General features: G+C 39.5%; 1 protein-coding gene across 4 annotated transcripts in view; it reads right to left on the reverse strand.

The window, feature by feature from the left end:
• Positions 1-5,307: 5,307 nt before the first annotated feature.
• PAG1 (phosphoprotein membrane anchor with glycosphingolipid microdomains 1) overlaps positions 5,308-15,075 on the reverse strand; it is a 464,692-nt gene continuing 454,924 nt past the window's right edge. For 3 of the 4 annotated variants that reach the window (XM_029591541.1, XM_029591540.1, XM_029591543.1), the window contains 2 exons: positions 11,106-11,165; positions 5,308-7,741 (listed from right to left, as the gene is read on the reverse strand). In XM_029591541.1, the coding sequence (XP_029447401.1) occupies positions 7,382-7,741; positions 11,106-11,165 (420 nt within the window). In that variant the 3' untranslated portion in view covers positions 5,308-7,381. The remainder of the gene's footprint in view (positions 7,742-11,105; positions 11,166-15,075) is intronic. The other variant, XM_029591542.1, reaches the window with a different exon arrangement.

Genomic DNA, 15,075 nt, shown 5'->3' on the forward strand with positions numbered 1-15,075 from the left:
GGAAGAGGTCGTGGACGCTTGGGGAGCGCACCGGGGGCATCGGGAGCTGGCGGCCTCGGCAAGGCCGGAACTGGTGGAGGGCAGCGCGAGGTGAGCAGGCCCAACCGCGGCACTAAGGCGGCCAGGACGCGCAACAGATGTAGTAGGCCAGATTGACAAATTAAAGAGTAGCAAATCATCTAGACCAGATGGTATGTATCCTAGGGTACTGAAGGAACTAAAAAATGAAATTTCTGATCTATTAGTTAAAATTTGTAACCTATCATTAAAATCATCCATTGTATCTGAAGACTGGAGGGTGGCCAATATAACCCCAATATTTAAAAAGGGCTCCAGCAGCGATCCGGGTAAGTATAAACCAGTGAGCCTGACTTCAGTACTGGGAAAAATAGTGGAAACTATTCTCAAGATCAAAATCGTGGAGCATATGGAAAGACATGGTTTGATGGAACAAATCTGCTTCATTTTTTTTGAAGGGGTTAATAAATATGTAGATAAAGGTGAACTGGTAGATGTAGTGTATTTCGATTTTCAGAAGGCATTTGACAAAGTCCCTCATGAGAGGCTTCTAAGAAAATTACAGTCGTGGGATAGGAGGCGATGTCCTTTCGTGGATTACAAACTGATTAAAAGACAGAAAACAGAGTAGGATTAAATGCTTAATTTTCTCAGTGGAAAAGGGTAAACAGTGGAGTGCCTCAGAGATCTGTATTTGGACCGGTGCTTTTCAATATACATATAAAAATGATCTGGAAAGCAATATGACGAGTGAGGTTATCAAATTTTCCGTCGATACCAAATTATTCAGAATAATTAAATCACAAGCTGATTGTGATACATTACAGGAGAACCTTGCAAGACTTGAAGATTGGGCATCCAAATGGCAGATGAAATTTAATGTGGACAAGTGCAAGATGTTGCATATAGGGAAAAATAACCCTTGCTGTATTTACACGATTTAGGGTCCATATTAGGAGCTACAATCCAGGAAAAATATCTAGGCATCATAGTGTATAATACTTTAAAATATTCAGCTCAGTGTGCTGTAGCAGTCAAAAAAGCAAACAGAATGTTAGGAATTATTAGGAAGGGAATGGTTAATAAAACGGAAAATGTCATAATGCCTCTGTATCGCTCCATGGTGAGACTGCACCTTAAATACTGTGTACAATTCTGGTCGCCGCCTCTCAAAAAGGATATAGTTGCGATAGAGAAGGTACAGAGAAGGGCAACCAAAATGATAAAGGGGATGGAACAACTCCCCTATGAGGAAAGGCTGAAGAGGTTAGGACTGTTCAGGTTGGAGACGGCTGAGGGGGGGGGGGGTATGATAGAGGTCTTTAAGATCATGAGAGGTCTTGAACGAGTAGATGTGAATCAGTTATTTACACTTTCGAATAATAGAAGGACTAGGGGGCATTTCATGAAGTTAGCAAGTAGCACATTTAAGACTAATCGGAGAAAATTCTTTTTCACTCAACACTCAATTAAGCCAGAGGATGTGGTTAGTGCAGTTAGTGTAGCTGGATTCAAAAAAGGTTTGGATAAGTTCTTGGAGGAGAAGTCCATTAACTGCTATTAATCAAGTTTACTTAGGGAATAGCCACTGCTATTAATTGCATCAGTAGCATGGGATGATCTTAGTGTTTGGGTAATTGCCAGGCTCTTGTGGCCTGGTTTGGCCTCTGTTGGAAACAGGATGCTGGGCTTGATGGACCCTTGGTCTGACCCAGCATGGCAATTTCTTATGTTCTTATGGGTATGTTGAAATTCTATTCCATCTTGTATATAGTTCAAGCTTCACTTCCTTATCCATAGAGAAAAATTGGTTCAATGATGCTATCAACTAATTTTAATGGCAGTTTTACTGAATGGTTGTAACTGGCCAGGTTTTTTGTTTTTTTTTAAATTGCACAGAAGGTCCTTGGGGATTTTTCTTATTGTGTCTTTAATTGCCAATTTGAAGGTAGTCAGCTGTGCTGTGAGGGTGGGCATGATGTGTGGAAATGTCACTTTGGCTTGATCATACGTTACTTGACCACCCGGTTCCTCATAATTCTGTCTAGATATGCCACAGTAAAGAAGGCAATTTTCAAAATCATTTTCACAGTTAAAATAGCATTTTATTCATAGGAAAGGTCTTTTTGAAAATTGCCCATCCTCAGTGTGGTTTTCAGGATACCCCATGAATATATACGAAATAGATTAGCATGCCCTGCCTTAAAATGTATGAAAATATACACAAGCACATTCATTAGGAATATCCTGAAAACCAGACCAGTTTGTAACCCTTGAGGATTGCCGTTTTGACACTCCTAATTTACTGCTTGAAAAAGGCACCAGACTGACAGAACTGGACATTTAAGTCCTCCATTTCAACAGAGCAGGTACAATACAGGCAGTGGTATTGCTAGCTTCCCCACACTGCTCTGCCAATAAATGTCAATCCTGCTCTGGAGGCATGGCTTTTGAGGGTGAGAGGTTAATTCAGTATCCATTTCTCAACAACCTTTGTACTCTCTGAGACTGACAACCATGGTGTCTACTATTGGCAAACTGCTTTTTTTTTTTTTTTCTTATTTCAAAGAAAAAGCATAACTGACTCATGCGCTCCCTATGGGCCTAATGCTAGGTAGTCACCTTGTTCACACCAGAGAGAACCCTCTCAGTGGTAAAAGATCCTCCAGTAAGTCAGATGAAAGGTAACATTTTAGAAAAGAAATGAATGCACTTAAAAAAAACCCCATCAAAACCATCTTACTTTTAATTAGTTGGTAAAGGACATTGCTTGATTCTATTTCTTTGACATGAGTTGACAAAGTTCCTGGATGACTGAACAGATTTCTTAACATGGCAAAACTGATCAGTTTGGATTTAGTTACTCACCTTTTCAAATCAGTGCTTGAGATGATTTACAGTTCTGTTAAATCTCTGCCCTATAGGGCTTACAATGTAAGTGGGTACTGGAGGATGAAGTGACTTGCTGGAGTGGGATTTGAACCCTGGTTTTTCTGTTTTTCAGGCCCACTGTGTTAATCACTGAGTCACTCTTCTACTTCACAAATGTTGGTGTATAATACAAAAAAAACCATCTTAAAAAAAGCGCTGCAATTGAAAACCTATATAGCTCATGCACTCCACAAGGTTTTTCCTATATATATATCATTCCAAGTACAAGTAAAGTACGCCAAAGTGTGTTGTGTCTTTAGAACTAATCAAGATATGAATGACCATGCAGTAATTTTAGTAATATCTGTCATAGAAAAACATTGAGGCATATATGATCTGACTCTGGAAAGTTATGTTACTATTTTAACAAAAGAATGGGACGAGAGTAAACAGAAGAGAGGAAATATATTACTTCCATTTTAAATAGGACAGAACCATTTCAGTACCTAATTATTACCATTTTTCAATAGCAAATGAATCTATATTTTTTTTTTATTAAAAAAAATCATAGAAAAAGCCACAAAAGCATTTGACATATAAAAATGTCACCAGTACCGATTTTCTGCTGGGTCACTGACCTGGCACCTTTTTGAGCCGTGGTAAATTCAGTGGCGGATTTAGGGTTTTTTGCCGCCCGTAGGCGCTATTGGTGCTGTTGGCCCCCCTTTTCTCCCCTCTCTCCACTCCCTCCTCAGACAACAGAGCAGAACATCTAAGGCGGCTGTGTTCTGCTCATTCTGCTTCAGGCTCACCTCTTCCTCCTCTTTCCATGAAAGACCCGAGGAAAGGGGCGGGATTAGGGAGCAGAGTGACTGTTTCTTGGCGTCCTGCTGTGTGCTGTGGCCTCGCCTCCTCCCTCCTGTTTCTTGCACAGGACAGGAGAGGAAGGGCTGGAATCGGGAGAAGAGCAGTTTTTTCTTTGCTCTGTCCCTTCCAGCCCTATCCCTTCCTTCCTGTTCTCTGCACTGGAAGGGGAGGGTTTGAAGCAGGAAGCAGACAATTCTCTGCTGAGTGAGGTTCAGCAGAACTAGGAGGCAACAATTTTTCAACTGCCCCCCCCCCCCCAAATCTTTCCACCCTAGGCACAGGTCTAGTGTGCTTATTGGCAAATCCAAAACTGAGTAAATAGCTTCCTTTTCCCCACTGTAGAAAAGAGGAGAGTTCTTATTTGAAGCTGGAGGGCCTAAAGCAGTGGTTCCTAATCCTGTCCTGGGGTCCCCCCCAGCCATGAATATGCATGAAAGTCAATTTGCACATGCAAATTGTCTCTCATGCATATTCATTGTGGACATCCTGAAAACCCGACTGGCTGAAGGGGTCCCCAGGACAGGGTTGGGAACCACTGGGCTAGAGTGACGCTGGCTTATGGTCTAGGGAAGGTTTTCGGGTTTATTGGTTTGGAAAAGGTGTACCTCACACTGAAACACTTGATAACACAGAGTTATCTAGATCAGCTAGCTGGATTACTTAGCCCTACCCTAGAATGCCCCTGATTTATACATACATTTTATTTGCATAATGACTTGCCTAGGAAAAATGTAGCCAGTTAGAGGGGTGGGAAATTTAATCCTCCGGATTTAGCAGGAAACCTGAAAGTTACGTGGGAAAATCCTCTTTGAGTATGGACCTCTATAAATCTAAAGATACATACCCTGGCTTTCTGGAATTGGGAGTATGTGGCTTTCTGGATGCTTGTGTCCTTGTGAATTATATAATAAAGAGATGGCAAGAGGGTCAGCATTCTTCTTACAGCTTGATGTGTTATCCTACATTTTACTGTTAACTTTCAGCTTTTGTCAGTGTTTTGCTGAGATTGCGCTAGTACTGATGCAGTGGTGGGAAGTGGTTTCAAACAAGAATGCTTCTGATGTAAGCTTTTTGCTGAAACAATGGTTGCTGTAGGCGATCTCAGGAGACTACATTTTTATATTTTTTAAAATTGTGAAATAAAATTCATGATAAGGACAGTTTTTCAGACTTGCAAAGGGTAAATGATAAGAAAAATAAATATTTTGCTGCGCAGCAGAAAGATGTACAAAACCCTTAAAAGAAATAAGAAAAAAACCAAGAAAAAGCAAAAGAGAAAACATTTTTTTTAAAAATGTGTTTGAAAATGCTTTTAGAATTTTTGCCTGATCACCAAGGTAGGCTAAAATTGGTCCGTGAAGATTTCTTTTCTGTGCCTTATGCTCTACATGACGTTTTTGACAGTCCACTATATACCATGCAATATATCCTTGGCTCCACCTCAAAATGATACCCATGCTGATGTTAAATGCACATTTGAATTAAAATATCTAAACAGAATTAACTGGATCAATGAGATTCCATTACAGTGATGTTTAAAACCCTGCAGGATCATCTTTCACAAACATTTACTTGATCAGCCTGAATAGCTTAAAATAAGAATAAACATGTAGCTTGTATGTAAAATACATATACATCCCACTGCAAAGAGGGGTTGGCATTAGTACCTGTCCACATTAAACTATTTTGTGTGCTTCTATCAGTGGCAACACGTCATATTTTTTTTTTTTTTTACATTAAATGACAATAAAGGATATACAGCGTTTTTAAATACGTAGAATTCATTAAAATTCAACATTAAATGTAAACTTTCAATGATTCTCCTCCCCAATGAATGTTAAGCATTAGAAGTGCACATCATTGGGACATTTGGCTCGAGCCTGATTAAAGATGGAGCCATTTTACAAAGAAGGAAGAGCTGGTGTGTCTTGTGTGGAGCACTGGAAATGCGAGACGTGCATTTGCGGTCACAGCCCTTCAGATTTAGGGCCTGATTTACCAAAGTTCTATTTCCAGAGACACAGATCAGGGAAAAACAAAAAAAAAATCTTAGTCAAATGGGCCCCTAGGGAACTTTACACATAATGGAGGCAATTTTCAGACTGTCCGCACTGGAACAAAACATTTGGGCTTTGCACCAACCCTCAAAAGCAAAAGTACGTGTGTACTTCCGCTTTAAAATTTATTGTGAGTCCAAAGCATGTGAGGTCACTTGCGCCTGCTCTTTCTGTGGGTAGATTTTGATTGGAAAAGTGCGTATTAAGATTTGAAATTGCTGTTTACATGCCAACATTTCCTCCTCTGGCCTAAATGAACAGGGCCCCAGGGACAGGCGCTGTTCCAGGATGCGCATTGGACGAGGGTAATTTTCAGATGGCTGAGTAAGACAAGTTAAAGGAGGGCAATTTTCAAAACAGTTACCTGCTTAACTATGGGATTTGTGAGGCTAGGGCTGACCAGCTCAAAATTTACCCTCACACAACAGGTAAAAAGTACACATACATTTCATAAAGCGGGTATTTTTTTTTCTGTGTAAACAAAATAGGCATTCTTGGGAGCATTTTAAGTCGGGGAGAGGAGAAAAACACACGCCTGGGCAGTTCATTTTCCCCATAATTCAGCCTGCAAAAATAATGGGAGTTGAAAAATGCAGATAGAAAATTTTCAAAGAGCATCCACCTGGGTAGTTTCTCTCTGAAAATTTGCTGAAGTTATGCATTTAGAAAACTACCTGCTGCTAGGCGGCTTAGCGAACGTTGTCCCCTCCCTATTATCTGTTGCTTTTGAACATGAAGATTAAGCCTACTGATTGCAGCTTTCAGTATATTTTCAGTTCTAAAATTATACATTTTCAATATCAATGTTACAAAGGTCCTAAAGCTGCTGACTCAAAAAACCCCCCACCTGGTATCTTAAAAAACAATGTACTCGTGTACTTTTGGGGGAGGTTGCCTGCAAAGTATTTTCATTTTGACAACACTATAGTAACGACCGTGGAATACCAAGCACTGATATTCCGTTTTCTCTCCTGCAACTTACTGAGTCAGCGTGAAGGAGAAACTGTACAAATTTTACAAAATACATTTATATCATACATTTACATAAAATGGAACCTCTTTGGAGAAAGTCCAGGTTTTACCCTGACCTGTGACCATAGCAGTGCAAGGAAAGCTGATAGCTATCAAGCTCCCTAAAGGTTTATCCAGACTGCGAAGAGAGGAGATCACCCTCGAAAAACAAGGAAATGGCATGAGAACCAAAACTGTGAACCTCTCCTTGAAAGTTTTTTTTTTTTTTTTGGGCAAGTGAACAGTTGTTGAGGTTGGATGAGAATGGCAGTTCATCGGTCTTGGCAGTCATGATAATCTTTTTATACACCGGGATCCCATTATCTTCAGAACAGGTGTATGCTTCTCACTGAGGTTCATATTGTGTATTCACTTATGCAAACAGTCATTGCAGCGCCAACAAAACATGCATTCTTTCACTTCTGTTAGGTGTTCTTTCCACTTATATATTCCTAGACTTATCTTTTCTTTTCAAGGAGTTTATTCTAGTATAAAAATTTCTTATTACACATACCAGTTGGAGAAACTTTTCACCAAACCTTACTTGTACAAGACCACTAAAGTCTTGTGGTATCACCATTTTGTTGCAAGTCACCAATGCTTTCATAGTCATTCTCTCCCAACATGGGCATGGCTTGGTTGGCATTAGCAACTGATGCAGTCCTTCCATCCTCTTGGCTCACTGATGGGATTGCTTCGTACTCTGGATCAGACTCCCCATTCAGCCTCTCTGATGCCTGAGGCACATCAGCAAGGTTTGGACTTTTGTCGTAGTCTCTAACAGTGGCATAAAGATCACTGCAAATAGATGGGGATCTTGGAGTGGTGTCTTCTTGACTGTATGTGGGATGACTTGCTTCATCTTGAGTTCTGGCGGGATTAACTGGCTTGCTCACAGTAGAGTACATAGCCGCAATCTATAATGAAAAAAAAAATTTAATTTACAGAAGATCGCAGCTTGAAATTAAAGTAACTCTGGGAATAACTTTTGCAGAGTCTGTAAACACATTGCATAGCGGTCAAAAGTCCTCTCTTATGATAGTAGATATTTAGGAAAATTCGATACTTTGCAGCTATTCATTTGTGGATGCCACAACCTCTGGGAATTATTTGATCCATAAGAGTTGATCAGCTAATATTTGAGTAAAACACCAAAATTTTAGATATAAGAAAACTTTAGTCAATGTTGGAGACAGAAATGTTAATTTGCATGTACATAAGCAGTTTCTAAAAAATGAGATGGTATTCATTAAACTGTGATGTATATGGGAACCAAACAGTTTAGGGCACATGGTTTTCTTGACCTTCAAGCTGAGGGGAAAGGGCTAAGATAATGTTTTTTTCAGTGGGGAAAAGAGACAGATTTATGCACTCTGTTACCAGATTTAAATCCATACTTTTTCAATAATGATTTTGTATGCCTTTTTTTTTTTTTAACGCATCCTGATATTGAAATCATTTGGATTTAAAATGTTAAAAATGTTAATATGTTAAAATGGCATGAAAAAGAAAGCTTCTGTTTTTTAACAGAGTAGCACACACACACCTCTCTCTCTCTCTCTATATATATATATATGTTTATATGTTTGTGTTATATATATATAGTAACACAAACATAGGGCATCCACTTACAATGCTAAAGTGCTCACTAATTCATTATAACAAAGTGAAAAAATTGAAATTCAATATATGATATACCATGAAAAATATTATTTTTATATTTTATTTTTCTACATATACATTTATTAAATGTTATTTTAAAAATTTTCATTTTTATAAAAAACTCATACTGTACATAAATATTATTAAAAACTTATACAAAAATAGAATCCTTCAACAACTAATTGTAATTTCTTAAAAATATTGTTTTGTGTTTAAATATCCATATGGTTCCCCTCAACAGAGCAGTCTCTAAGAGCAGTCAATACTTTTGTCACCTTTCAAAACTTCATAAATATGCATGTGTTTGAGCTGGTTTGTAACTGAAATTTTTTTTTTTTAAAAACTTGCTTTATCCTTTATTTCCTTAGGTAGACTTGCTTCCTCTACAGAAGACCTTTGTTTTGCCGTTCTGTCGGCTTCCTCTGGAGAAAGGGATGACACCACAATACTGCATGTTTAAACCCAATGTAGAAAAACCCTATTAAGCCTCCCAGCGACATAATTCATGAAACACCCCTCACAGAAAGAATGGTTCCCTAAAATTAGAGGTTACCATTTAAATTCCTGCCGGGAACGAGGAAACCTTCTTCCAGTGCTTCCAGCACTTAGCTGAAAAGGTAGGACGTTACCTCACTCCCAGCAGGATATCTGGGGGCCCAAGGGGGGTGGAAGGTACATAGTATTGTGGTGGATAGAGAGTTGGGAGCGGGGGTGGGGGAATGGCAGGAAAGCTTTATTTAATGGTTGCCAAACTAGCTGGATATATCTGATATTTGGCTAAGTTAGCTGTCCTGAAAGATCCCAGGGAGGATGAGCCCAGGTCTATAGGTAGGCCAAAAATATAATTTAGGCAAAAATTTCCAACCGTCCTCCAGAACTGCAACATACTGTCCTCCAGAACTCTGAGCGGAGAACTCCTATAAAACCTCTGAAGTGGGACGTCTGTTTCAGCACTCTCATTTGGAGGGGCTGCATTGCATGGATCCTCCCCTAAATATTTCTTCCACTAACTGCACTAATGGCATATCCCAGGCCTTAACGGTAACTGGAAATGGCTCTCAGTTACACTAATCAACAGTCTGTTTAAATCTTCTTGGCAGTAGTAAAAAAATAAAAAGTCATAGGACTAGATGCAAGTTAGTTCAGCTTTCTGGTTGGTTGAATTCTGGATATTTTGGGGGGGGGGGGTTGGGAGGGAAGCATTCCTATGGAGAGCTATCCCATAATGCACTGTTACAGGCTCAGCCTAAACTATGATACACCTGTAGTCTGTAAAGAAACACATCTGTGGCAGGAAGAGGCAAGACATTGACATGGAAAGAGGAAGAGAGAATATTATTGCCTTTTGCTGTAGCATCACTAAATTACTGAAAATAGCCTTGAATTTTCTTAGCTGATCTAGGTATCTGTTTTGAATCTTGTGTGGTTTCTTGGTCTCGTTCCTATATTTAACTTACATGTTCCCTCAACAAAATCCTCGCTCCAGAAACGTACCATATCTACTGCTGGCCCCATTCAATGGAACGCGCTCCCGCCAGATATCCGTCTAGAGTTTTGCCACTCCACATTCAAAAAGAAACTGAAAACCTGGCTCTTTAAACAAGCCTTTACAGGACCATAAGTACTTTTTTTTTTTTTTTTCCCCCTTCAACCAGCAAGAGTTCCTCATCATATCATTCTCCAGGATCTACCTGACTCTATATCCATTCTCTTGCTGCAGATCTTACATGACATCTACTGTTTTGCTTTTATCTTTGTTTTTTGTTCTTATTTATACTGCTCTATGAGTTTTGTTAGCTAATTTGTTTACATTACAATGTTCATTTTGATCTAGTTTACCCTTTTCCAAGTTCCACAACCTTGTTCTATGTAATGCCTATTGGCAAAATTTATGTTCAGTTTCAATGTAAACCGATGTGATTTGTATTTCATACAGGAACACCGGTATATAAAAATCTAAAAATAAATAAATAAATAAATACTGAGCTTGTAGCCTAGTGGTTAGAGCAGTGGGCTACAAACCAGCCTTCAAATCTCACTGTTGCACCTTGTGACCTCAGGCAAGTCACTTTACTCTCTGTTGCCTCAGGTACAAAATTAAATTATAAGCCCTCTGGGGATAGGGAAATACCAAAAAGTGGAATATAAAAATCTAAATAAATATTGTGTTCTGATTTAGATGCATTTATGATTCAATTATGGTAGAACTGAAATTTCACTTTTTTTTTTGAAAATATGTTTATTAACGTTTTCCATATAAGGAATGGTGCATATGAATGGTCCATATAAGGAATGGTGCATATGAATGGTGCATATGCATGCTCTGCTTCCATTACATCCAAATAAATCTCATACATACCTGACCAGCTTGCAGCACTCGAGGTTCGGAATTTCCTACCCCTGCACTAAATTTTCAAATGTAATAGTCATCTGTTTTTCATTACACTTCTTACAAGGCTACAGGAGAACCCCAGCAACCCTAAGAACCCCAGAAGGAATATGAAGAACTGCTTTTTGGTCAGGAAAGAGGCTTTGACATGTGCATTCTCAAAAGGCAACCGGGTCTATAAAAGCTTTCTTTTTCTGGTTATGTAAAAAAATGTCATTCAAGAGACCTACATCATCCTCTGTAAGACAGGGGTCTTCCTCTCGAGACTTGTATGAGTATGAACTGTGCCTCTGAAAAGAGAAGAAAACAGTTTCTTGTGAATGTCCCAAACTGAGGAACTTAAGATGCCCCTACCCTCTCCTCAACAACAGGTCAGCTAGCCCATCACTCGCTTGTTCCTTCCACCATGTAAATGGGGGATTCTCAACTCTACTTCTCCAGGGCTGCACACAGATCTGACTTTCAGGGTGACCAAGCTTCACAAATTAGCCTAGTTCTTAAGACTATATATATATATATACACACACACAAATATGTCTGATGAATACGCCTTGAAAATCAGACCAGCTTGCAGTTCTTACTGAGAACCCTTGATTAAACCATCTTCGAGGTAAACTTACTCTGGAATGGTACAGAAAGCTTTGTTCTGAATCGGGCCACAGGTACAAGCTGGAATTTCTTTAAACAAAGAGAATAAGTAGGCAACATGTGCACCCGCCGCCTGTAACAAATATGCCTGTGGCTTTCTGTACTGAAGCAAAATTTTTCTGGAATTGGATAGTAAACATGAATCAATTAGAATATGTTTCTGTACTTAAGTTATTACTATTTTTGTGTCAGGAATTGTGGTCCCACCTGGCAATTTCCTGTTTTATTAGGCCAGTTCGGGTAGCCAGTAGTAAAGCACTGAAATCACCTATCATATATAGGCTTCCACTGATGTAGATCCACAGCATGTTTACAGGTATCTAACAGAGGTGATGTAAACAGTAAATTGGATGCAAATGTTAAAAGCGATAGCGCTTATTAGTGAGTCAGTGCTGAAATTTTAGTCTTGTGTTTCATATATTTGAAAACACAATTGAAATATATAGAACACAAGAAACATAGTAAATGACAACAGATCCTGCATCATTTTGGTTGCCTTTCTGTGGACCACTTCTATTCTATCTCTATTCTTTTTGAGATACACGTGAACTAAAGTACTGTAGGTGAGACCTCGCCAGTGCCCTGTCCAGGAGCATTATCAACTCTTTTCCTGCTGGCTATGCTTCTCTCTATGCAGCCTAGCATCTCTCAGGCCTTAGTTGCCGCCTTATCGCACTTACACTATCATCCCAAGGTCTCTCTCCTGGTCTGAGCAGATCAGTCTTTTGCCCCCATTGTGTATGGCTCCTTTGGATTTCTGCCCCTCTAGTGCATAATACATTTACTATTAACTGTCCAGTTTTCAACCACTCCTCAAGCTTTCTTTGATCACTTTTTATTTTCTCTGTTCCTTGTAACATCAGCACAAAGTTACTGAACAGATCCAGCTCCAGAACCAATTCCTGAGGCACACCACTAATCACCCTTCTCCCCTCAGAGTGAATTCCAGTTATGACTACCTGCTGTTGTCTATCACTGAAGTTTGTGACCAACTCTCAGGTTTCTTACTTTCTTCATGAGCCTCCTATACAAAAGCTTTACTGAAATCCAAGTAAACCACATCTAATGCCTGCCCAGGATCTAATTCTCTAGTCTTTCAATAAAAAAAAATCAATCAGAATCATGTGGCATGATTGTCTTCTCGTACAACCATGTTGCCTCATATCCTGCAACCAACTGGATTGTAGAGAGTTCACTATTGTTCACTTTAGCAGAGTCACCATTAATTTTCTTACAAAAGAACATAAGAAATTGCCATGCTGGGTCAGACCAAGGGTCCATCAAGCCCAGCATCCTGTTTCCAACAGAGGCCAAAACAGGCCACAAGAACCTGGCAATTACCCAAACACTAAGATCATCCCATGCTGCTGATGCAATTAATAGCAGTGGCTATTTCCTAAGTAAACTTGATTAATAGCAGTTAATGGACTTCTCCTCTAAGAACTTATCCAAACCTTTTTTGAACCCAGCTACACTAACTGCACTAACCACATCCTCTGGCAACAAATTCCAGAGCATAATTGTGCGTTGAGTGAAAAATAATTTTCTTTGATTAGTCTTAAATGTGTTACTTGCTAACTTCATGGAATGCCCCCTATCCTTCTATTATCCGAAAGTGTACATAACCGATTCACATCTACTCGTTCAAGACCTCTCATGATCTTAAAGACCTCTATCATATCCCCCCTCAGCCGTCTCTTCTACAAGCTGAACAGCCCTAAACTCTTCAGCCTTTCTTCATGGGGAAGCTGTTCCATCCCCTTTATCATTTTGATTGCCTTTCTCTGTACCTTCTCCATTGCAACTATATGTTTACTGAAGAGGATGTTGGGGAGGTACCCGTAATGGAGAAGGTTTTCATGGGTAATGATTCAGATGGACTGAATCAAATCACGGTGAACCTAGAAGATGTGGTAGGCCTGATTGACAAACTGAAGAGTAGTAAATCACCTGGACCGGATGGTATACACCCCAGAGTTCTGAAGGAACTAAAAAATGAAATTTCAGACCTATTAGTAAAAATTTGTAACTTATCATTAAAATCATCCATTGTACCTGAAGACTGGAGGATAGCAAATGTAACCCCAATATTTAAAAAGGGCTCCAGGGGCGATCCGGGAAACTACAGACCGGTTAGCCTGACTTCAGTGCCAGGAAAAATAGTGGAAAGTGTTCTAAACATCAAAATCACAGAACATATAGAAAGACATGGTTTAATGGAACAAAGTCAGCATGGCTTTACCCAGGGCAAGTCTTGCCTCACAAATCTGCTTCACTTTTTTGAAGGAGTTAATAAACATGTGGATAAAGGTGAACCGGTAGATATAGTATACTTGGATTTTCAGAAGGCGTTTGACAAAGTTCCTCATGAGAGGCTTCTAGGAAAAGTAAAAAGTCATGGGATAGGTGGCGATGTCCTTTCGTGGATTGCAAACTGGCTAAAAGACAGGAAACAGAGAGTAGGATTAAATGGGCAATTTTCTCAGTGGAAGGGAGTGGACAGTGGAGTGCCTCAGGGATCTGTATTGGGACCCTTACTGTTCAATATATTTATAAATGATCTGGAAAGAAATACGACGAGTGAGATAATCAAATTTGCAGATGACACAAAATTGTTCAGAGTAGTTAAATCACAAGCAGATTGTGATAAATTGCAGGAAGACCTTGTGAGACTGGAAAATTGGGCATCCAAATGGCAGATGAAATTTAATGTGGATAAGTGCAAGGTGATGCATATAGGGAAAAATAACCCATGCTATAATTACACAATGTTGGGTTCCATATTAGGTGCTACAACCCAAGAAAGAGATCTAGGTGTCATAGTGGATAACACACTGAAATTGTCGGTGCAGTGTGCTGCGGCAGTCAAAAAAGCAAACAGAATGTGGGAATTATTAGAAAAGGAATGGTGAATAAAACGGAAAATGTCATAATGCCTCTGTATCGCTCCATGGTGAGACCGCACCTTGAATACTGTGTACAATTCTGGTCGCCGCATCTCAAAAAAGATATAATTGCAATGGAGAAGGTACAGAGAAGGGCTACCAAAATGATAAGGGGAATGGAACAACTCCCCTATGAGGAAAGACTAAAGAGGTTAGGACTTTTCAGCTTGGAGAAGAGATGACTGAGGGGGGGATATGATAGAGGTGTTTAAAATCATGAGAGGTCTAGAACGGTTAGATGTGAATCGGTTATTTACTCTTTCGGATAGTAGAAAGACTAGGGGGCACTCCATGAAGTTAGCATGGGGCACATTTAAAACTAATCGGAGAAAGTTCTTTTTTACTCAACGCACAATTAAACTCTGGAATTTGTTGCCAGAGAATGTGGTTAGTGCAGTTAGTATAGCTGTGTTTAAAAAAGGATTGGATAAGTTCTTGGAGGAGAAGTCCATTACCTGCTATTAAGTTCACTTAGAGAATAGCCACTGCCATTAGCAATGGTTACATGGAATAGACTTGGTTTTTTGGGTGCTTGCCAGGTTCTTGTGGCCTGGATTGGCCACTGTTGGAAACAGGATGCTGGGCTTGATGGACCCTTGGTCTGACC

This window comes from Rhinatrema bivittatum, chromosome 2 (assembly GCF_901001135.1).
Source record: "Rhinatrema bivittatum chromosome 2, aRhiBiv1.1, whole genome shotgun sequence".
NCBI lineage: Eukaryota > Metazoa > Chordata > Amphibia > Gymnophiona > Rhinatrematidae > Rhinatrema > Rhinatrema bivittatum.